A 23,660-nucleotide genomic window follows, 5' to 3' on the forward strand; every position below is an offset into this window, starting at 1 on the left:
GTGCAAAATGTCAAGTCAGTTGGACAATGGGAAGTGGGTTAAATATCCATCCAGGGTCACGGGGGTCTGCTGGAGCCAATCCCAGCCAACACAGGGCGCAAGGCAGAAACAAATTCCCGGGCAGGGCGCCAGCCCACCCCAGGCACAAACACACACACTAGGGACAATTTAGGATCGCCAATGCCCCTGACCTGCATGTCTTTGGACTGTGGGAGAAAACCGGAGCACCCGGAGGGGAGAACATGCAAACTCCACAGAGGGAGGACCTGGGAAACGAATCCAAGTGTCCTTACGGACAGGCAGCAGCGCCATCACTGCACCGCTGTGCCAGCCGGGTATATCGATTACAAGATTTGCAGCAGACAACAAAGAGGTGAAGTTAAAATAAAGCGTGGTAATAAAATGAAGAGCTAATGAGCAGGACCCCCCCCCACCCCGTCCACTACAGTACTGCGTTTAGAGTCTGAAAAACTGGGTTTTTCAAGAAAAACGACCGATCTCCGTCCCCACTGGCATTTTCACATAGTTTTATAAAAGTTACGTCCGTACAAACTAAAATGACTGAAAACGTAGCCATTCATCTACACTGGGCATACGGACATTAGCGGAAAACTCCTCAGACAGGTGGGAATGCTTCTGGTCGAAACTGCAGTGACCAGCAAAATGATTTACCGATCACACACGTACTCAACGTTCAGACTGTACAAGACGCAGCTCTGATGCATACAAGGCAAGCAACACAGTAAGCGTCACCAACAGCAGCTCAACCACGTCCGCCATGCTGGAATGTGAAGGGTGACCTGTCAGGGATTGAGACGATCCGTGCTTTCCCACAACAGGACCTTTGTTTTCAGGAACCAATGAGTTCCTGTATGATGAAGTGCTGTGTGTGCAACCTTTATGCACAATTTGGGATGTCCAAAGTAGCGCGATGTGGTGCGATTGGGAGTTTGGAATTGGGAGATACCCCTTTGAACAGATTGCATCTTCAGGTCAGGTCCGGTTAGGTTAGGTTGGGGAGCAGGCACTGGTACAGCACATTGCCGCACCCACCACACAATAAACACAACTCAGGATCCTGGTTGGCAACCCTCTGCCAGGTAGATACGCGGCCCTGCTGTCCCACCCTCTATCTGCCGTGGGCGTCCCCTCGGCCTGGTTGGTAGGCCATTGTTCAATCCTGACCTGCACCCTATGCTAGCTGAGATAGACTCCAGTACCTCTTGTCCCGCACCCCTGGTCCGGATCAAGCAGGTTAGAAAATGAGGAGACGTAATCCATTAACGTATCCCACGTAACAGTGAAGCTTCATGTGAAAATGAACATCACTTTGATGTCGTTGTTAAACATTTTAACTTCAAATTCTGTTTTCTTACCGAATTTACATTTTAATCACATGAAGCTATGTAAGCGTAAAAGCGTTTAAATGCTTTAAAGGCGCAAGTTTAATTTTGCTACTCGTTTATCTCACTGCTATTGCCATTACATTCAATAACATACAAGAATTCAATGTCGTGTATGAACTATAGTTCAAAAGAGCGCCTTCACTGAACAAACACATTTTTCTAAGAACTTAACGTAACGTATTTGCAAGTGAAGAACTTGAACAAGAGCCCCGCGCCTGGTCCAGCCACTCGGGTCCTCAACAATGAGCCGGATCACCCTCGGGTAATGGCGCCACATGGCTGTAGTGCTGACTCTCCTTCACAATGCAGGTCAGGTGCCACTTTTGGGACTCCATGAGCAACACAAAGTCACACCAGCAGGACCCAAGGATTCTCTGAAGAGACACAAGTCCAGTCTTCATCTCAGGTCACTGGATAGCGTCCATGCCTCACAAACAGGGAGCAACAGGACTCTAACAGGATTAGAGAGATATCAGGGGCACCACACACCCCTTTCCAGCCACCTCATGACCCCCTCATGCTCTCCCAATCCGTCTACTGACTTCATAGGAAGAGTCACCAGAGACGTGACTGTCACTGTCGAGGTAAGTAAGCATCTCGACGCGGTCGACACTCTCACTGCAGACAGACACACTGCTGATGTTTGTGCCCAAGAGGTCATTGGTTTTTATCAGGACCCTCGCAAGCACAGACACTCAGGACTCCTCACTCAGTCTCTCGTGTTGAGACGCACCAGGAAGGCGGCCAAGAAGAGCGCTGTGGTACGTTTAGGAACTCACGGGGGAACACTCAAACACTTCCTGCCTTGATGTGGTGTATGGAGCTGCGCAGCAGCAAAGTGGCTATGAAGGGTGTAATGGTCCAAAACTGGGAAGTGGCAGAGGGCCCCCCGCCACGGTATTGCTTTGATGTGGCATAAAGTGTGGCACTCCAGACTACTCAGATTTCTAAGTTGGTGTCAACCAATCAGCACAAGCCCCACCCACGAAAATTTCTGGTTGAACGAAAAAATCCATACTATGGAATAGGAGCTAAAACAATGTACAGGGAACTGGAAATAGTCTAGTGGGAATGCTAAACAATCCTAAACAATACAATCGCCGATTCTTTAGAAAAGTCGGCGCAGTGACAAAGCATCAGATGTGATGTGCAGGATCCAATCAGGAAAGGGCTACATACTAAGCACAAACCAATCAGAGGGCGATTAAGAGTCTGCTTCCTCAAAACTCTCCGTTTTCTCCCCTCCACACTGCATTTTCACAAGTATACGGCTCTGGAGAGGGTCTTCAAAAATCTCCATTTTCACAAATTCAAAATGCAGGGGAAGTGTGGACGAAAGGTGCAAACAGAGAGTAGCGTCTGCATTTTTAAAACAATAATGTAGTGGTGTGTGTATACAGCCTAATATGGGCTGCCCCTCATCATCCTCCCTATGAGCTCCAGCTTCTTCTCCCCCTATTCAAGCACCACCTGACAGACTCTCTCTCTTATACAAACGGACGTAAACCCCCTACTCCCCCCCCGCGTGTCCTATTATTCGTGCTATACTTCATTTCGATTCCGTTTACTTTTATACGCCTCTTTCTCTAAATGAAGGCTCAGTGTGCTGTAATACAAACCCCTTCTCATCTACCCCAGTATGATGATTCTATTGCAAATCCACCATCTTCCTCTTCCTTAAGGCCTCTCTTAGCACCTTCTTCCTTTTTATTTTGTAATATAAGCCCCCTGATCTTCGTCCTTCTTACTACGAGACCCTTTGTCTGTCTTTCTCCTGTACCTCCTCTTCCCTTTACTGCTGATCCAAGCATCTCCCAACACTCCTCTTCCTTGACAGGCCTCAGAGATCAGCTCCTCCTCCTCCTCTTCGCTATGCTGTTAGCGCAAGCCACTCATTACTCCCCCACCTTCTCCTCATGCTGAGCCCCTTCCCAAGACAGTCCAGGCACATCCTACCATTCCTCTTTCTTACGTTTCCAATTCAGCACAAGCACTGCTAACTGCTAACACAAGGCCTCTTGTACCTCAATGTGCAGAGTCTATAAATAAAGTATTCATCCCTTGGACATTTTTATATTTTATTGTTATACAACACTGAATCCCAGTGGCGCTAATTTGACTTTGCTGACACTGATCAACAGAAAATGACTCTTTAAAGTAAAAACAGATCACTGCAAAGTTGTCTCACTTAATGACAAATATAAAACACAAAATAATCCACCTTAGTAAAAAAAAAAGTGTCTGTGTATCTCTGTCATTCCAACAGATGGCACATCACAAACATGAACACTGCTTTAACGAATCCCATACCAAACAGCACATAACAGAGACATATGCATTGCATTTGTCATTCCAACAGATGGTGTACCACAAGCATTAACACTGCTTTCCCAAATGACACATAACATAGCCAGATGCAATGTATTTGTCATTCCAACAGATGGTGCATCACAAGCATTAACATTGCTTTCCTAAATCAAATACCAAATGACACATAACAGAGACATATGCAAAGTATTTGTCATTCCAACAGATGGTGTACCACAAGCATTAACATTGCTTTAACAAATTCCATACCAAATGGCACATAACAGAGACTTATGCATTGCATTTGTCATTCCAATAGATGGCAAATCACAAATGTTTCTAATGTGAGCCACACCATCTTCCTCAATATGCCTCAAAGCCCCCTAATTGCTTCTTCTTCCTACTCGTGATGCTGAGCCCCTTCCCTGCTCCTTCCCCTTATACTGCTAGCCCAAGCACCTCCTGACATTCCTCTTTCTTATTAGGCCTCAGAGGCGATACCCACCCCTCATTTTTCTTGTTAAACTGATAACACGAGCCCCTCTTCACCTGACCACAATGTTTCTAATGAGAGTCACAATATCCCTCGACATGCCTCAAAGCCCCACTCATCCTCATGCTGGCATGCTGAGCCCCTTCCCCGCTAGTCCAAGCACCTCCTGACATTCCCCTTTCTTTTTAAGACCGAAGAGGCAATACACACCTGTTGTCCCTCTTTGTTCTTGCTAAACTACTAACACAAGCCCCTCCTCACATACCTCAATATTCTTCTATTGTAAACCCCACCCTCGTCCTCCTCCTCTTCCTGCTTGCTGTGCCTCAAAGACCCTACACCCTCATTACTGTCCCCTCCTCATGCCGAGTTCCTTCTACTCTACCCACACTGCTAACCCAAGCACCTCCTAGCACGCCCATTTCTTTTAATGCATCACATAAAATACAAGACCCCTTGCCCTCTCCTTCCTCACCATATGTCTAACAGGTTTTTCCTCATTTTTCTCACTATGATATTTCATTCACTGAGCTTCTTCCACAAAACCCTCTGCATCTTCAATTTCCTAGCTGTGCCCCCATTGCCAAGCCCCACTCCCCTCTGCTTCATGGTTCCAAGCCTTCTATCCTTCCTGCTTTACCACACACTCTCCATTTGTCCTTTTTGAAATCCTTGCTATGCCCCTGTTAGTGTCCTTTCTCTGGACCCCCGAGAACCCCCCTTCCTAACCGACCGTCACCAAGTCACACGAGTGTCTGAAACTCACCTGCCAGAGGAACTGTAACCCGTATGAAAATATGTACAAATAAAATGTAAACCGCCACCTAGGGGCAAAGAGAAGGTGGTCAGCACAAGAAGCAACTGGTCAGACAACAGCCCCTCCTTTAATAGCGTACCCCCCAACAATCCATTCCCCTTCTGAGATCAGGAGAAATTAAGGAGACCCCCCTCCATCCCACCCCACCCCACCAAACACCTTCTACTTCCCTCCTCACTCCCAATTTGATTTATAAAGCTTAAAAAGCATCTGCCACTAAAGCAGTGGGCTGGATGACTGGACCCCACGGCGATCAAAGACCCACATGCTCTCACAGAACTTCGTGAGGGTGCTGGGCTTGTCCTGGTTACGCCGTTGCCGAAACCAGCGTTGGATTTTTCGCACCTCCCAGTCAAGTTGTTTGGAGAGCCCCTCCAGTCTTCGGCCATCGGGGTACTGTGGAGACAAGGGAAAAAAATGACGACAGCTCAGAGATGGTAAAGAAAGTCGGGACGAACAGCAATGACAGACAAGTGGCATCAAACCCTGGCATTCACGGAGAGAAGGTGGAAGTATCAAGAGGGTACTGGTGAGCTGGGACGATCGATTCAGGATTATGGAGCAGCCTGTGCTTTAATGGTGGAGGTGCCATCCTCTGTTCAGTGGCATGGCATGGCTTCCCCACCAGGTGGCAGCAAAGGTGGTCGGTCAATCCCAGTAATGCAATGTGTAGTTGGTGGTTATCTTTATTTAACTCAACCTTAAAGGATTTCAAGTAGCTTGTGAAAATGTAGTAAATTGGTGGTCCTGTCATCTGTGGCTCAACGCTGAAACCTTTTTTTATTATCATTACTAATAACTAGCTGCCCCCCGCGGCTCCACCCACATAGTAATGAAACAGGGCAACAAACTTAAAAAAAATCAATAAAACAAAAAAAATGCAAACGGAAGGCAGGTACGCTGTAATGTCAAACGCTGCTGCTATATCTGATTGTGTTCAGCTCTGACAGGAGAGCGTCCCCCCATGTGGGGAGAAGAGCACGTGGCCAATGAGCAGCTACCCTCTAAAACACACACAGCTCTGATCTCTCACTCAAAAACATCAAACGTTATGTCTTAACAATCTGTAGATGATAATGTCTGCTGAACAAACAGGTATCACTAGCCAAGCAGAGGCAAGGTGCACTCCAACATGTGGCGCGAGGTAGAGTGACTCGAACAGAGGCTGGCAAGTGAATGAGTGAGGAGGGCCCCACCCAGCTCCCTACTTCTGGGGCCCCACCCACCTCCCTACTTCTGGGCCACCCAGCTCCCTACTTCTGGGCCACCGCCCAGCTCCCTACTTCTGGGGCCCCGCCCAGCTCCCTACTCCTGAGGCCCCACCCCTTTCTTCCCCCCACCCCCGGCCTGCAGCTTCTCTCCGAGAGTCGCGCAAATAAATTGCTACTGCAAGCGAACTAAGATACTTAGTGCAATGAGAGAAGTCACAAAATCAACCGGAATGTTCAAGCAAATTACAGAAAAAAAAAAAAGAATATCTAATCCGTTAAGTAGTTCTCTTGTGAAATGCAGAAAGACATACAGACGTTGGATTTAATATATATACCAGTAACGGCGTACTGCACGATAACGTGCAGTGAATACACTTGACTAGTTCTCATCCTCTTTCTCTGTACGTTTATCATTCGTTTGCTCAGAGGTTGATGCGCTTGCTGCTTCCTGAGCAGCTCTTCTTTTCTGCACCCTAGCGGCCCGCTGCTTCTCTTCTTTCGTCCGCATCTTTTCGCGTTAAATCTGATTAAGTCAGTTTTTGTGTTGCAATTACTTAGTACGTTTTCTTTAATTTTTCCCTTAAGCTGGCACTTAGTCTTCAATCGGCCTCAAGAATGATTAGCGAAGGTGGTAGGGAATGAGAACGGTGCCCATAAGCATGCGCCGCACGGCCGCCCTGCTGTGCGCTACCGAGAGTTGATTCTATAATAAAATAAAATAAAAATAAAAACAGTAATAAAAAGCATCACTTGGGCCCAGTGGAACGTCTCTGGAGAGACCTGAAAATAGCTGTCCACCGATGGTCTCCGCCCAACCTCCTGACAGAGCCTGAGAGGATCTGCAGAGAAGAAGGGCAGAAAATCCCCCAAATCCAGGGGTCAGACCCAAGAAGGCTCCAGGCTGCCAAATGGGTTACAACTAGATAGTGAGTAAGGGGTCTGAATGCACATTTCAAGGGGTGCACTTTCTTTTTCACATGACTATTTGTTTTTGTTTGTTATTAAACACAAGCGGGGTGGCACGCTAGTGCTCACAGTTGATGACCAGCCGGTGCCTCGGTTGTCTAATACCATTAAGGTATATGCCGCTGCCAAGTCCAACTTTGAGGCAGACCCTGTCTTTTTCACTTGTGCCACGTGACTTGAAGCATGAAAAACAGGTTTGTGTGAACAGCAGAGCTTGCAAACAGTGGGGTAAAAGTACAGCTACAATCTCTGACGTTCACCAGGGAGGGGGGAAATAAAACAAATAATTAGGTTGAACAGAGTCCAACCCTTTAGGGTTCAAGTTACCACCCACAAAAGTGACCCGTGACCCCCATTCCAGATGCCTCACCTTGGTGATCGATGTAAACACTTTCTCAAGAATGGCATTGGGCTGCACCCTCCTTGGCCCGCTCGCCTGTATCCGCAGCACAAAGGCCAGTGGCTTGGCGATGAACCTGGAATACAAGAGATGGGCATTACTGAGCTGCCAGGTGCCACTGACAAGCGACCTGCAAAAGCGCCTGTTGGCACAGAGCACTTCAATAACAGAGCAAGAGGCTCAAAGTTCAGAGAATTGGGTGGACTTTAATTTTCTGCATTTTCATGCGGGGTGAGGGTGTGTGTGTGTGTGTGTCTGCTCAGCACTCCGCTCAGATGGAAAACGCTCTGTTGTGCCAACAAGACTCAAGGTGGAGGACGGGCAAGGGCCCGACAGAAAGCAGGACTGGCTTGAGCTGACGAGCACTTAACCAGGAGTGAGCGCACACACACACACACACACACATACACAGAAGAGATGGAGCCCCCAAAGCCCACTCGAGCACACACACATGGTGCTGTGAAAAAGTATTTGCCCCCTTCCTGATTTTTTGTTTGCTGTGAAAAAGTATTTGCCCCCTTCCTGATTTTTTTTTTTGCATGTTTGTCACACTTAAACGTTTCAGATCATCAAACAAATGTATATATTAGGTAAAGATAACCCAGGTAAACACAAAATGCAGTTTTTAAGTGATGATTTTATTTATTAAGGAAAGAGTACTTGCCCCCCCACCCGTTAAATCATGAAGTAACACATTTTTAATCACATTTTTTGGAGTTCAATTTCACCAGCCCACACCCAGGCCTGATTACTGCCAGGCCTGTTGCATCAAGAGATCACTTAAACCAGGGGTGGGCAAAGTCATTCCTGGAGGGCCGCAGTGGCTGCAGGTTTTTTGCTCCAACCCAATTGCTTAATAAGAAGCACTTATTGCTCAAGTAACACTTCTGCTTCATTTAAGTTGTCTCGCTTGTTAAGATTTTGAACCCTTATTGCTTATTTTAGTCTTTAAGAGCTGTATTCTCAGTTTTCAGTCAGTCAGTCATTTTCCAACCCGCTATATCCTAACTACAGGGTCACGGGGGTCTGCTGGAGCCAATCCCAGCCACCATAGGGCACAAGGCAGGAAACAAACCCTGGGCAGGGCGTCAGCCCACCACAGGACACACACACACACACACCAAGCACACACCAGGGGCAATTCAGAATCGCCAGTGCACCTAACCTGCGTATCTTTGGACTGTGGGAAGAAACCCACGCAGACACGGGGAGAACATGCAAACTCCACGCAGGGAGGACCCGGGAAGTGAACTCAGGTCTCCTTACTGCGAGGCACCAGAGCCATTATCCACAAATGGAGAAAACATGGAACAGTGGGGTGAACCTTCCCAGGAGTGGCCGGCCTACAAAAATTACTCCAAGAGTGCAGCGACGACTCATCCAAGAAGTCACAAAAGAACCCAGAACAACATCTAAAGAACTGCAGGCCTCGCTTGCCTCCATTAAAGTCGGTGTTCATAACTCAACTGTAAGGAAGAGACTGGGCAAAAATGGCATGCATGGCAGTGTCCCAAGGCGAAAACCACTGCTGACCAAAAAGAACAGAAAGGCTCGTCTCACTTTTGCCAAAAAAAAAAAACAAAAAACATCTTGATGATCCCCAACACTTTTGGGAAAATATGAAACAAAAGTTGAACTTTTTGTAAGGTGTGCGTCCCGTTACATCTGGCGTAAAAGTCACACGGCATTTCACAAAAAGAACATCATAGCAACAGTCAAACATGGTGGTGGTAGTGTGATGGTCTGGGGCTGCTTTGCTGCTTCAGGACCTGAACGACTTGCTGTGGTTGACGGGACCCTGAATTCTGCTCTCTACCAACAAAAAAAAATCCTGAAGGAAAACACCCGGCCATCAGTTTGTGACCTCAAGCTGAAGCGCACTTGGGTTCTGCAGCAGGACAAATGAGCCAAAAAACACACCAGCAGCAAGTCCACCTCAGAATGGCTTTAAAAAAAAAAACAAACAAACAAAATGAAGGTTTTGGAGTGGCCTTGTCAAAGACCGGGACCTGAATCCAGCTGAGATGCTGTGGCATGATCTGAAAAAGAGCAGTTCATGCTCGGAAACCCTCCAATATGGCTGAATTGAAACAATTCTGCAAGGAAGAGCGGGCCAAACTTCCTCCACCGCGATCTGAAAGGTCCACTGCCAGTTCTCGCAAACTAGGGTGGCAGCAACCAGTTAATTAGGGTTAGGGGGTTTTCACATAGGGCCATGCAGGTTTGGATAGTTTTTTTTTCCCTTAATAAATTAAATCATCACTTAAAAACTGCATTTTGTGTTCACCCGGGTTATCTTTGTCTAATATATAAATTTGTTTGATGATCTCAAACATTTAAGTTTGACAAGAGTGCAAAAAAATAATAAGAAATCAGGAAGGGGGCAAATACTTTTTCACAGCACAGTACGCCCACCACACCTGCTTCAAGAAACCACAGATTCTGCCACACAGGGTGGGCAGCCCACAAGAAGGAAGTGAACCTCATTGCGCATCATTGCTTTCCCTGCTCAGGCTGCTCTCTCTTTCTCTTTCTCCCCCTGAGGTGGGATGCCTCTCAGATGAGGTAACATGGTGACCTCAACCAAACGACTGACACATCTGGCACACTGGGGGAGAGCGGGCTGATCGCTGGTGTCATGTAAAAGAGCTGCCGTCGGCACCCGAGTGAGCGGGTGTGCGTGCGAGTCACTCTGAGGTCAAGCTATTAGCGGGAGGGAAAGAAACAAAAATGGACTTGCAGGAGTCTGGATGAGGCGTCCAGTGACGTCAAAAACAACCACAACAAAAAAAAGTATCAAAACCCCCGGGGGTAGGGGGGCAGGAAAAGAAAGACAATGTGGAAACGAGACACACTTGACAGGCAAACACATAAAAATGAGGAAAAGGACACCGTGCAAATCGGAGAGGATTAGACAGACACCCGGCGCGGAAATCAAGATCATGAGCCTGCGCTAGTCGGGTGTCACATGAGGAAAGCTAAACAACAGGGGCAGCTACCAAACACTTCCAATTATAGATTTAAAAAGCTCAATCTTCAGGTTAAAAAACAAAAAAAAAAAAAAAAAAAAAGAGGCGACAAAGTCGGGCCTCTAAATGTAAAGCCACACAACTGGATCAGCCGCAAAACACGATAACACTGAGGCTAAACCGGATCAGACTGCAAACACATTGAGATTCAACAAGACCGAGTGTCAGATAAACACAACCCACCGCACGACTGGATCAAACACGACATACAGAGATGTAACAAGATCAGGTGATGAGGCAAAAAGTCGGAAAGCCGCACAACAAAAAGAGGGGAGAGGATCACTTGGCGGACACTGGACAGATTGAGATTAAGTGGGATTAGGAGTTACACAACTATATGACACAGCAAAGTTGGTGGGGGGTTTACATGATAAGAGACACACAAGAAGCATAGTGGACGTGATCAGTCTCCAGAAAAATGATGTGAAGATTTAACAAGATCAATTGTTACATAAACACGAAACAGCAAAGTCGGCCATCTTTAAGGAAAAGCCGTACAGCTAGATCAACCACCGGATATTTAGATTTAACAGGAGGAGGCAATAAATAACTAGGAGTCCGAAAAGTCGGGGGTCATAGGAGAAGAGCTGCACAAGAAGAACAGTGGACATGATCAGTCGCTAGAAACATTACATGGCAATGTAACAAGATCGACCGATAGATAAGCATAAGACAGCAAAGTCGGCCATTTTTAAGGAAAAGCCATACAACTGGATCAGCCGCCAAACATGACACATCAACTGATAAACAGCTGAGTCAGAAAAGTCAGGGGTCACATGAGGAATAGTGGATGTGATCAGTCTCCAGAAACATTATGTGACGATTTAATATGATCAACTATTAGATAAACACAAAACAGCAAAGTCGGCCATCTTTAAGGAAAAGCCATACAGCTAGATCAACCACCGGATATTTAGATTTAACAGGAGGAGGCAATAAATAACTAGGAGTCCGAAAAGTCGGGGGTCATAGGAGAAGAGCTGCACAAGAAGAACAGTGGACATGATCAGTCGCTAGAAACATTACATGGCAATGTAACAAAATCGACCGATAGATAAGCATAAGACAGCAAAGTCGGCCATTTTTAAGGAAAAGCCATACAACTGGGTCAGCCGCCAAACATGACACATCAATCGAAACAAAAGCCGAGTCAGAAAAGTCAGGGTTTACATGAAGAATAGTGGATGTGATCAGTCTCCAGAAACATGAAGATTTAACATGATCAACTATTAGATAAACATGAGACAGCAAAGTCGGCCATTTTTAAGGAAAAGCCATACAACTGGATCAGCCGCCAAACATGACACATCAATTGATAAACAGCCGAGTCAGAAAAGTCAGGGGTCACATGAGGAATAGTGGATGTGATCAGTCTCCAGAAACATTATATCAAGATTTAACAAGATCAATCAATAGATAAACATGAGACAGCAAAGTCGGCCATCTTTAAGGAAAAGCCGTACAACTGGATCAGCCTCCGGAAATTGAGATTTTACAGGATCAGGCAGAAAATACATAAAGTTTCAACAAGACCGAGTGTCAGGTAAACACGGCACAACAGATTTTGGGTAATCACAAAAAAACGCCATACAACTGGATCAAACACGACATACGGAGATTTAAAAAGATCAGGTGATAAGGCAGAAAGTCAGAAAGTCTCACAGCAGGAATAGTGGAGAGGATCACTTGGCGAACACTTGACAGATTGAGATTAAATAGGATTAGGCAGTACACAACTATGGAGACAGCAAAGTCGGTGGGAGTCACATGATAAGAGACACACAACAAGAACAGTGGACACAATCAGTCGCCAGAAACATTTTGTGAAGATTTAACATGATCAACTATTAGATAAACATGAAACAGCAAAGTCGGCCATCTTGAAGGAAAAGCCGGACAGCTAGATCAACCACCGGATATTTAGATTTAACAGGAGGATGCAATAAATAACTAGGAGTCAGAAAAGTTAGGGGTCATAGGAGAAGAGCTGCACAAAAAGAACAGTGGACATGATCAGTCACTAGAAGCATTACATGGCAATGTAACAAGATCAACCGATAGATAAGCATGAGACAGCAAAGTCGGCCATCTTTAAGGAAAAGCCATACAACTGGATCAGCCGCCAAACATGACACATCAATCAATAAACAGCTATGAGTCTGAAAAGTCAGGGGTCCCAAGAGGAAAAGTAGATGTGATCAGTCTCCAGAAACATTATGTGAAGATTTAACACGATCAACTATTAGATAAACACAAAACAGCAAAGTCGGCCATCTTGAAGGAAAAGCCATACAGCTAGATCAACCACCGAAAACTGAGATTTAACAGGATCAGGCAGAAAATACATTAAGTTTCAACAAGACAGAGTGTCAGGTAAACACGGCACAACAAATTTGGGTAATCACAAAGAAAAGCCATACAACTGGATCAAACACGACATACAGAGATTTAACAAGATCAGGCAACACAGAAAGAAAAGCCACACAAAAGGAATAGTGAAGAGGATCATCTGCCAAACACGCAACACATTGACATTTAACAACAATGAGACAGCAAAGGTGAGGGTCACATGAGGAAAGCCACATAACTGGATCAGCCACCAAACACAATAACCAAGACTCAGCACATCATGTGACAAGCAAGTACCCAACAGCAAAGGCAAATTTACACAAGAACAGCCAAACAGCAGGATCATCATCATCGAGATTTCATGAGATCAGGATATCAAAATTGGACACGACATAAGACTCACAACAGGAACAGTGGAGGGGATCACCTCCCAAACATGCGACAACTTGAGATCAAACAGAATCAGAAGTTAAACAACTACGAGACAGCAATAAAGGAGATCATATGAGGAAAACCACACAATTGGATCAGCCATCCAACGCTTTCATTAAGATTTAATAAGAGCAATCATCAGGAAATTCAAAAAAGAGAAGAGATGGCAAACTCAGGCAGTCAGAGGAAAGACATACAGCTGGATCCGTCGTCAAGACTCCACAAATTAGGTGACAGATAAATAGCACAAGAAAATGTTAGACATCAGGATCAGAGACACCCAGATCAAGTGGTAATAAAAGGGCGAGATATTAAAGTCAGACATCACGTACGGTAAGTATCGCAACGGGAAGAATGGACAGGATCACCTGCCAGCGAAGTCAGGAATCACACGAGGAATAGTGGACAGTTACCTGAAACATTACATGACGATAAACACGACACCAAAGTTAGACTTCTTATAGGAAAACGGGATCAGCCGTCAAACACAATACATTATTAAATGGGAACAGACAGAAAACAAGTATGACATGATAAAATCAAACATAAAAGAAGACACACAACAGGATCAGCCACATCCTAGATTCAATAAAATTAGAGGGCAATAAGAGATCAATCAGTATATTGGGCATCACAGAAGGCACACAACGGGCAGGATACGCCACCAAAAACATACTTTGAAATTCAATGGGATCAGGCGTCAGACAAGTAATAGACGGTAAAGTTGGATAAGGCCACAAAATTAAATCCAGAGTCAATAAGACGAGGTAGTAACCAAGATGGCATAATGGGACAAAAGAGTAGTAGTGGAGAGGATCACCTGGCAAACATGTGATAAACAAAGATTATCTGGGACCAGGCTTCAAACAACTATGAGATAGTTGGGTGACATGCAAGATAAGTCACATAAAAGGAATAACAAGCAGGATCAGCCACCAAACACACAAGATCAAGCAGTAAATAAAAAAATCCAAAACAGAACTGTAGACAGGATCAGCCGCCAATCACATGTACAGTATTGAGATTCAACAAGGTCAAGCAGAGTACGGGATAGCAAAATCAGATGTTACCCAAGGATCAGCTGATCAAGCGGGGTCAGACAAATTAAGAGTTAATGGTAAACAAGTATGAGAGAGCCAAATCCACATCTGAACAGTGGACAGGATCAGCCTCCAAAACTTCATTTAGTGGTGCCAGATGTCAAGGTAAATAATTGACAGGTGACCTGTTGTTATCAGACACTTTATAAATTGAGATTAAAACAGGTGAAGTGAGGACACCACTATGAGCCAACAAAGTCGGATATCACACGAGGAAAGTCCCACAAGAGGAACAGTGGCCTTAATCTTTCACAAGAAACATTATATGATGATTTATCCAGATAAATGTGAAGATAGCAAGGTCAGGCACCTAAAAGGAAAGGCCACAAAACTGGATCAACTGCCAAACACGAACCTCAAAGATTAAACAGGATCAGGTCGAAAACAAGAATGAGAAGGTAAAATGAAACATCACCTAAAAGGCCGCACATAAAAGGAATAGTGGACAGGATCAGCCACCAAAAACACTGAAATTCAATATGAGCGGGAAGTGTACAAGGGCCTGACTGGGAAAAATAAAAAGATCTGGCGTCACAAAATGATCAACTAAGCAAGCTGGATCACCTACACAATGAGATGGCACTGCCCAGCCGGCAAATGACTATGAAGTAGTTGAGCACCACACAAGGAAAGCCACACATCATGAACAGTGGAGAGGACAACCTGTCACACACTTCATAAACTGAGATTGAATGGGATCAGGCATCAAACAACCACAAGATAGGAAAGCACCAAGCACAATGGCACCAAGGCTACAATGATCAGGTGACAAGTACCTGTTAGCAAAGTCAAACTTTATACAAGAAAATCCAGTCAAGCAGGATCATCGACATTTGAGATTTCAAAAGATCAGGTGCTACTGAATGACAAGACAGCAGAGTTGGACATCACATGAGGTGAAAGAACAAAGGCGAGCCCCATACAGGAATGGTGGACAAGATAAGGCACCAAACATACACGTCAAGATGAAATGCGATCCTGCTTGGGACAAGGTGTGTAGACAGCAAAATCAACCACAGAATAGTGCTCAGTATCAGCCGCCTAATGCATACATTGAAATTCAACAAGATCAAGTGGCAAACGAGTACAAGATAGAAAAAAAATCGACAACAGAATGGTGGGCCGGATCAGTCGCCTAAACACATACAGTGGAACCTCAGGTCACGACCATAATTCGTTCCAAAACTCTGGTCGCAACCTGAAGTAATTTCCCCCATAGGATTGTTTGTAAATACAATTAATCCGTTCCGGACCGTACGAGCTGTATGTAAATATTTTTTTTTTTTGTTCTTTATTTCGCCTTATACAATTTCTCGTATTAGGAATTTGTTAGTTTTCGCATACCCCTTGGGGTCAGAGCACAGGGTCAGCCATTGTACAGCACCACTCGAGCAATTGCAGGTTAAGGGCCTTGCTCAAGGGCCCAGCAGAGTAGGATCTCTTTTGGCAGTGACGGGGATTCGAACCGATAACCTTCGGGATACCAGCGCAGATCCTTAGCCTCAGATATATGTTTTAAAGATTTTTAAGCACAAAAATAGTTAATTATACCATAGATTGCACAGTGTAATAGTAAATCAAATGTAAAATCATTGAATAACACTGAGAAAACCTTGAACAACAGAGAAAATTAACATTGCAGGAGATCACGCTACAGCCTTACGAACTGATCACTGTAAACACTTGTTTTTAATGAGTTTTAAGCACAGGGAAAAATATGAAGATTTGAAAAATCCGTAATTTATACAAAAACTAACCATAAACAACCAAGAAAAGTAACATTGCATGAGTCGAGTTCTGGCATGAAGGAAGTGAGGAGGAACTGGGTGGGGAGGAGATTACAGTTTTGAGGTAAAGTCCCTCTGAGTGATGCACGTCTGACCGAGAACAATGTACTGTACAGGGAGAGACTGAATACGTGCGGAAATCATTGGTGCAAACAAACCGGAAGGGAAACTGGCTTGTCCGTCACCCGAGTGTGTGGTCGTGAACAGATGCAAAAATTTGCCGAACTTTTTGGTCGTAACCAGATTTGTATGTGTTCCAAGATGTTCGTGACCCAAGGTTCCACTGTACTGCTTAATCTTTTTGAATTTTGATGTACTTACTGTATGTGTTTAGGCGACTGATCCTGCCCACTGTTCTCTTGTGATTTTGCTGATCCTGCCCACTATTCTTTTTTTTTTTTTAATTTTTATTAATTTTATTACAATCCATAGAAAGCAATCAAGATTTTACAAAAAGAAAAATTGAGTTAAGAACAGATCGATCCCCACCCCTACCTGCCTACTATTCTGCTGTGTTTATGTGGCTGATCCTGCCCACTATTCTCTTGTGATTGTGTTATCTTGTACTTGCTTACTGCTTAATCGTGTTGAATTTGGATGTAAGCAAGTAGTATCTAAGTAGTACAGTACTATAGTATTGACTTTTTTTAATTTGCAAAAAAAATTGCTTGCTGCTATCGGTTTAACATCGTGCTCGCAATCAATTGAAAACAGACGTTAGAGGAGTAAATTTTTAATCTTGCATGTGGGGTACACTACATTGTCCCAATTGAGGGTCACAGGGAGCCCGTGATCATCACAACTGCGCTGACTGTGAAGAATGAAGCGAATGTGGTGGGCGGAGCGTCAGTGCTTTACAGGGCTCAGCCGCACAGCCAATCAGAACAGAGCGTGCCACGTGCGGCCCAAGAGCAGAAGCCTATAAAGCAAGCATCCGTTTAGTTTTCTTCCACCATTTGCTATCGATATGTTGTGTGGAACAGGGTGAGCTGGTGGTGCAGGGGCTGGTGGCTCAGGTTACGAATATGAATACGGAGATGGATGTTATTTATGTCATAGCACATGAAGGACTAAACACACGGTTGTGCTTCTGGCCAATTTCATGAAGGTTCATATATGGGCTTAAGCTTTAGTAACAAATGCCGGCCAAAAGAAGTAACAAATGTAACATTAACTGTATAACACATTTGGTTACTTTTATCGCAGCTAATCAGTAATGCAACCAAGTTACTTTTCAAAGTACCACTCCACACACTGCTTGGCTGCACGTTCATCTCTCTCGCTTCTCTAGTTTTCTCCTTCATCCGTCACCTTGTCTTCTGTGTTATTTGCGCGGTCACTTTTTTTTTTTTTAAAATCAGATGACCTCGTCACTTTGCTCTTCTTTTTTCACACTTTGTCATTGTAGCTTTGACCAGGCTGGCTTGAAGCAAACAAATGTGTGAGCGGAATCAAAGTTGAAGCACAGAGAGCTCTGTGTCACGGCTTTGTCTGCTTGATACGTACTTAGATATTATTAGAAGGACAGTGTGTGTGGGTGACCTGGTGGGGCTATGGCATCAGCGTGTGCTTTTTAAAGCTTCAAAGCTGCGCTTCAGTCTATATATATGTAGATTTAGATATATTATATATATATATATATATAGTAATATGTGGGTCACTGACTTGCACACAAGAGAGAAGGAGGCGAGTCCAGGTTTCCAAAAAAAAAGCTTGTTGTGAAGACAGGAACATTCTCAAAGCATTTATTCAAGCGGGAGCTGTCACTCAACGCACGGTGCGTACAAACTGTGACGATGACTTCATCCTACATTCACTCCCTCCACAGTTAAAAAAAAAAACAAACCAAACAGCCTTCCTGGACAAGCAAAGAGACACAAAGTGACTGCAAGGGCAGGTCATTGGCCGGTTTGAAATGTTCCCCGCATCAGCCAGCGGGCGATAGACGCGTTACGCGGGGAGCATGTGAATTTGCAGTTACATCAGCAGCGACGGACAACCAATCCCTGTCTGCTTTAACAAGAGTTTCGGCGCACAGTGCAGTTGGGGGGCGGGGTGTCGGGGGTCTCAAAAACTATACTAGCCATCCCCCGCGGCTTCGTCCTAGGAGTGGTGAAACAGGACAGTGAGGAGGCCCTGCCTAACTCTACTCCTGACGTCACGCTTCCTACTCCCCTTGGCCCGCAGCCTCTGTCTCGGATTAGCGCGAATATATCACTATAACAAGCGAACTATGATTCGTAGCGCAATGAGAGATGCAATGAGCAAATTCTAGAAAAAAAAAAAAAAAAAATCTAAATCCATTAAGTAGTTCTCTCCTGAAAAGGGGACAGACATACAAACGGGTCTAAAAAAACTAAGAAATTTCGTGCTTGGACCACGAAATTTTTAAAACCGTTTCTTGGCGACCACCTATGGGCCAAAGGTAACCTGCATTCCAAACTTCAAGTCCTCACGGTTAGAGAGATTTTGTAATGAGTGAGTCAATGGTATTTGTCTTTTTATATATATATATATATATATATATATAAATAGATATAACATACAGTATGTATACATATACAGTTAGGTCCACAAATATTTGGTCAGAGACAACTTTTCTCATTTTGGTTCTGTACATTAATTACCACAATGAATTTTAAATGAAACAACTCAGATGCAGTTGAAGTGCAGACTTTCAGCTTTAATTCAGTGGGTTGAACAAAACGATTGCATAAAAATGTGAGGCAACTAAAGTATTTTTTAACACAATCCCTTCATTTCAGGGGCTCAAAAGTAATTGGACAAATTAAATAACTGGAAATAAAATGTTCATTTCTAATACTTGGTTGAAAACCCTTTGCTGGCAATGCCAGCCTGAAGTCTTGAACTCCTGGACATCACCAGATGCTGGGTTTCCTCCTTTTTAATGCTCTGCCAGGCCTTTACTTTCAGTTGCTGTTTGTTTGTGGGCCTTTCTGTCTGAAGTTTAGTCTTCAACAAGTGAAATGCCTGCTCAGTTGGGTTAAGATCAGGTGACTGACTTGGCCATTCAAGAATTTTCCACTTCTTTGCTTTAATAAACTCCTGGGTTGCTTTGGCTGTATGTTTTGGGTCATTGTCCATCTGTATCATGAAACACCCACCGCCCAATCAATTTGACGTCATTTAGCTGGATTTGAGCAGACAGTATGTCTCTGAACACCTCAGAATTCATTCGGCTGCTTCTGTCCTGTGTCACATCATCAATAAACACGAGTGTCCCAGTGCCACTGGCAGCCATGCACACCCAAGCCATCACACTGCCTGACTCCACCGTGTTTTACAGATGATGTGCTATGCTTTGGATAATGAGCTGTTCCACGCCTTCTCCATACTTTTTTCTTGCCATCATTCTGGTAGAGGTTGATCTTGGTTTCATCTGTCCAAAGAATGTTTCTCCAGAACTGTGCTGGCTTTTTAGATGTTCTTTAGCAAAGTCCAATCTAGCCTTTCTATTCTTGAGGCTTATGAGTGGCTTGCACCTTGCAGTGCACCCTCTGTATTTACTTTCATGCAGTCTTCTCTTTATGGTAGACTTGGATATCGATACGCCGACCCCCTGGAGAGTGTTGTTCACTTGGCTGGCTGTTGTGAAGGGGTTTCTCTTCACCATGGAAATGATTCTGCGATCATCCACCACTGTTGTCTTCCGTGGACGTCCAGGTCTTTTTGCCTTGCTGAGTTCACCAGTGCTTGCTGTCTTTCTCAGGATGTACCAAACTGGAGATTTTGCCACTTGTAATATTGTATCAATTTCTCGGATTTTTTCTGCTTTCGCAGCTTAAGAATGGCTTCTGTCACCTGCATGGAGAGCTCCTTTGACCGCATGTTGTCTGTTCACAGCAAAATCTTCCACATGCGAGCACCACACCTCAGATCAACTCCAGGCCTTTTATCTGTTAATTGATAAGACATAACGACGGACTTGAACACACCTGCCCATGAAATAGCCTTTGAGTCAATTGGCCAATTACTTGTGAGCCCCTGAAATGAAGGGATTGTGTTCAAAAAATACTTTAGTTGCCTCACATCGTTTTGTTCACCCACTGAATTAAAGCTGAAAGTCTGCACTTCAACTGCATCTGAGTTGTTTCAGTTAAAATTTATTGTGGTAATGTACAGAACCAAAATTAAAAAAAAGCTGTCTGTCCAAATATTTATGGACCTAAATATAATTTAGATAGATAGATAGATAGGAGAGAATATATACACACACACACAAACACATATAAATACACCAGGGGTCCCCAACTCCAGTCCTGGTTGCAGGTTTTCATTCTAACCCTTTTCTTAATTAGTGACCTGTTTTTGCTCCTAATTAACTTCTTTTGAATTCATTTTATTTGTCATGGTCTTGAAGACTCAGACCCCTTAATTGTTTTGTTTTTCTTTAATTGGCAGCCAAACAAAGAAAATAAAGAAAAGTGAAGGTCTCAGAAATGCTGATCTGCTCAGGTCCCCGAAACATTTTCATAGTGCTCTTAGAAAAGAGAAAATCACCAATTTTGGAAATGCATGCCATTGCACAATGAGAGCAGCAACAAGCCATGGAATTAAAGAACCAGTTTAATTAACATCAAGAATCGGCGCCTAGTGAAGCAACTGGTTGGAGTGAAATTGGTGGAGTTTGAGGCCCTGACTTAGCTGCTCTTCTGTTGGCTCACTCAAGTCACATTGCATTTCTGTTTGGGTGCCATTTAAGTAAAGAGATGAAGCAATTGAGAGGAACGTGGAAGAAATTCAGGGGAACAAATCTTAAAAAAAACAAGTCAATTAAAATGAATTCAAAAGAGGTTAATTAGCAGCAAAAACAGGTCACTAATTAAGAAAAGGGATAGAATGAAAATCTGGTGGGTTGGCCCCTTCAGTTTTGTCATTAAGCGTACGGAAGGCCTGCTCAGTTGGATTTAAATCAGGTGACTGGCTTGGCCATTCATGAATTTTTTAGTTTTTAGCTTTCACAAACCCCTGTTTTGCCTTAGCAGTGTGTTTGGCATCATTATCAAGTTGTAGGATGAAGCCACGCCAACGCACCATGTATACGCGCCCACAACACACACACACTACATACATTAAGTGGGGTGCAAACACAGAGGTGCTATACTTAGTCCGGAAGAGGCCAGTATATGTGTCAAATGCCATCTTCTATGTGGAAGTGTGCTGGAGCAGTGGCAATAGCACAGGTGATGCCAATAGAATTAATACATCGATTAAAAAGGGATGGGTCTGCCATGGGAGCCAAACTGATTTCACTGGAGGTCACCCAGGACAATGACTACCCACCCCCTGTGGCTCCAGGGAGCTCCATGTAAGGTCGTTCCTACCCTCAGCTATCAGGTTCTATAATGAGTCACCTCCTCAGCCAAGGTGGTCTTCTTGTTCCCTGTTTGCTGAATGGTACTGAGCTGGTCTGGCAGACATCTTATGAAACAAAGGCACTGTGTGCCAATGACTGATATTCTGTACTGTGGAATTGTAACTTGAACAGTAAGTATGAACAATTCTAATCACTTTACACATAGTAAATACTTTGTTCATTTACTTACAGATAATTCTTGTTATGTCTGTTTTGGTGCCTTGTTGGCGTAAGATTATGATCGTTCGTGTTATGTGCATATTTGTGCCTTTTTATATTTGCTGCTGTAATCTTACAACTTCCATTGAGATTAATAATAAAGTTTCTGTCTATCTTTACATTAATGATGTTAAATACAGTACCATTTTTTTGTCAAGTTTATGGGATCCCACTAGGGTGGGGCCCAAGTGTGTGCCCATCCACTACTGACAGAACAATAAAACTTGAAGTGAATTCAAAAATAAATAAAACCATATGTTAAACAAATAATTACCACAACATGTGCCATCAAGACTTTTCCCCGTATGCATATTACCCAGCAGGACATGCCCAAAAAAAAAAATAAAAAAAAATTAAATGAATACATAGTTCCTGCAGGACATGCATATGTATAATTAAGTTAACAAAAATCGAACACTTTCGCAAGATGAGCGAGAATCTTTGACGAGAGGCTTACTGCCAGGCTCACCAAAACGCTCATTTTATGACCTCATCTGAAAAGCATTTTGTCGGACTTTTAATTTGACACGTACTTTGGTGCAGGTCACGCTCACAAACGGTACGGTTGGCCACTGCGCAACAGGCTAGACTCCAAGTTAAGATGTTAGTTTGATTTTATTGGAGACTTTTCATTTTTATGTGCATTCACTTATAATGTGAAAGCACCTACTGCAGTAGCCATGTTTGTCTGTCTGTCTGTTTAACCACATGAATTGACTCTGCACCACACCAAGATAGGGAAACTTTGCTGAAATGTGGCACACGTATTCGTCAAAGAAATTTGTCATGACAGTTCAACTCTCGATGTTATATCTTGAATAGATCGCTCTGTACACAGTTCAGAGATTGCAAAATTTGCCAATGAAGAGCGTTGATCAATCCGCAAATTTGTCTCTCTATTATAAAAAAAAATCTTGCGACAATACAAGACTTGAGAGACAAGACGTGATCTTTTGAAGAGAGACACTTTCACGTCCCACAAGACGGACAAGTCATGTCATACTTACAACCTTTGGAAGCAAGTCCTGTGATACATGTGCAGAGCAGGTTAGAGCTAATGGAAGTAGCAAAATTCGAAAGTCTTAAAAAAATGAGAGTTAAGATCGCATTAGCGGAAACAAACTGAAAATATTACTCTGTGAAATAATGGAACAGCGAAAAGAGATTGAATAGTGTTTGAGGATGTCTATGGGAGAAGACAGACAAGGCATTGAGACAAAAGGAGAGCTGCTATAAAAGCTTTTAAACGTTCGAAGCACCACACAAGCTGCAGATCATGTGGCATGGCAGCAGTAGCAAGCCAGCAGCTGATCGAGCTAAGAGGAGGTTAACAAAAATCCAACTGTTACATGTTTCCCATTGTATCACCGGTTAAGAGGGGTTTCGGAGGAACCCTGTCTCTTTCGGGTGTGTTCAGCTCCCCTATTCACAACGGCGCGTAGTGCTGGGTGGGGGGAGGGGTTACCGAGCGAAGCAAGCAGGGGGCAAAGCCCCCTAGTCTAACTTAAAACAGAGCAACATTCTGTGCCATTTCAACTAAAATTAGTGTACTGCTTCAGTTTTACCTTGAGAGCGGACACATCACCTTGCATATTTTGTATATATTCCTCCATTTGATCTCCAATAGCTGCTGTGGATGGCAAACAGATCTCCAATATAAGTTAGTGAAGCATCAGCAGACTGCGTGTGTGTGGGTGGGAATTTGCTGTCACAAAATGTTTCCACACATGGGCGGCCAATTGTCTATCACAAGGCAAGTCCAGCTGG

General features: G+C 44.0%; 1 protein-coding gene across 1 annotated transcript in view; it reads right to left on the reverse strand.

Moving 5' to 3' along the window:
- Positions 1–23,660, reverse strand: part of LOC120526433 (ceramide synthase 5-like) — a 50,396-nt gene that overhangs the window by 23,270 nt on the left and 3,466 nt on the right. The window contains exons 2-4 of the mRNA XM_039749605.1: positions 7,571–7,758; positions 5,289–5,419; positions 4,973–5,030 (exon numbers count right to left, since the gene is read on the reverse strand). Coding sequence (XP_039605539.1) covers positions 4,973–5,030; positions 5,289–5,419; positions 7,571–7,758 — 377 coding nt within the window. The remainder of the gene's footprint in view (positions 1–4,972; positions 5,031–5,288; positions 5,420–7,570; positions 7,759–23,660) is intronic.

The sequence above is a fragment of the Polypterus senegalus genome, chromosome 3 (genome assembly GCF_016835505.1).
Source record: "Polypterus senegalus isolate Bchr_013 chromosome 3, ASM1683550v1, whole genome shotgun sequence".
Taxonomy (NCBI): domain Eukaryota; kingdom Metazoa; phylum Chordata; class Cladistia; order Polypteriformes; family Polypteridae; genus Polypterus; species Polypterus senegalus.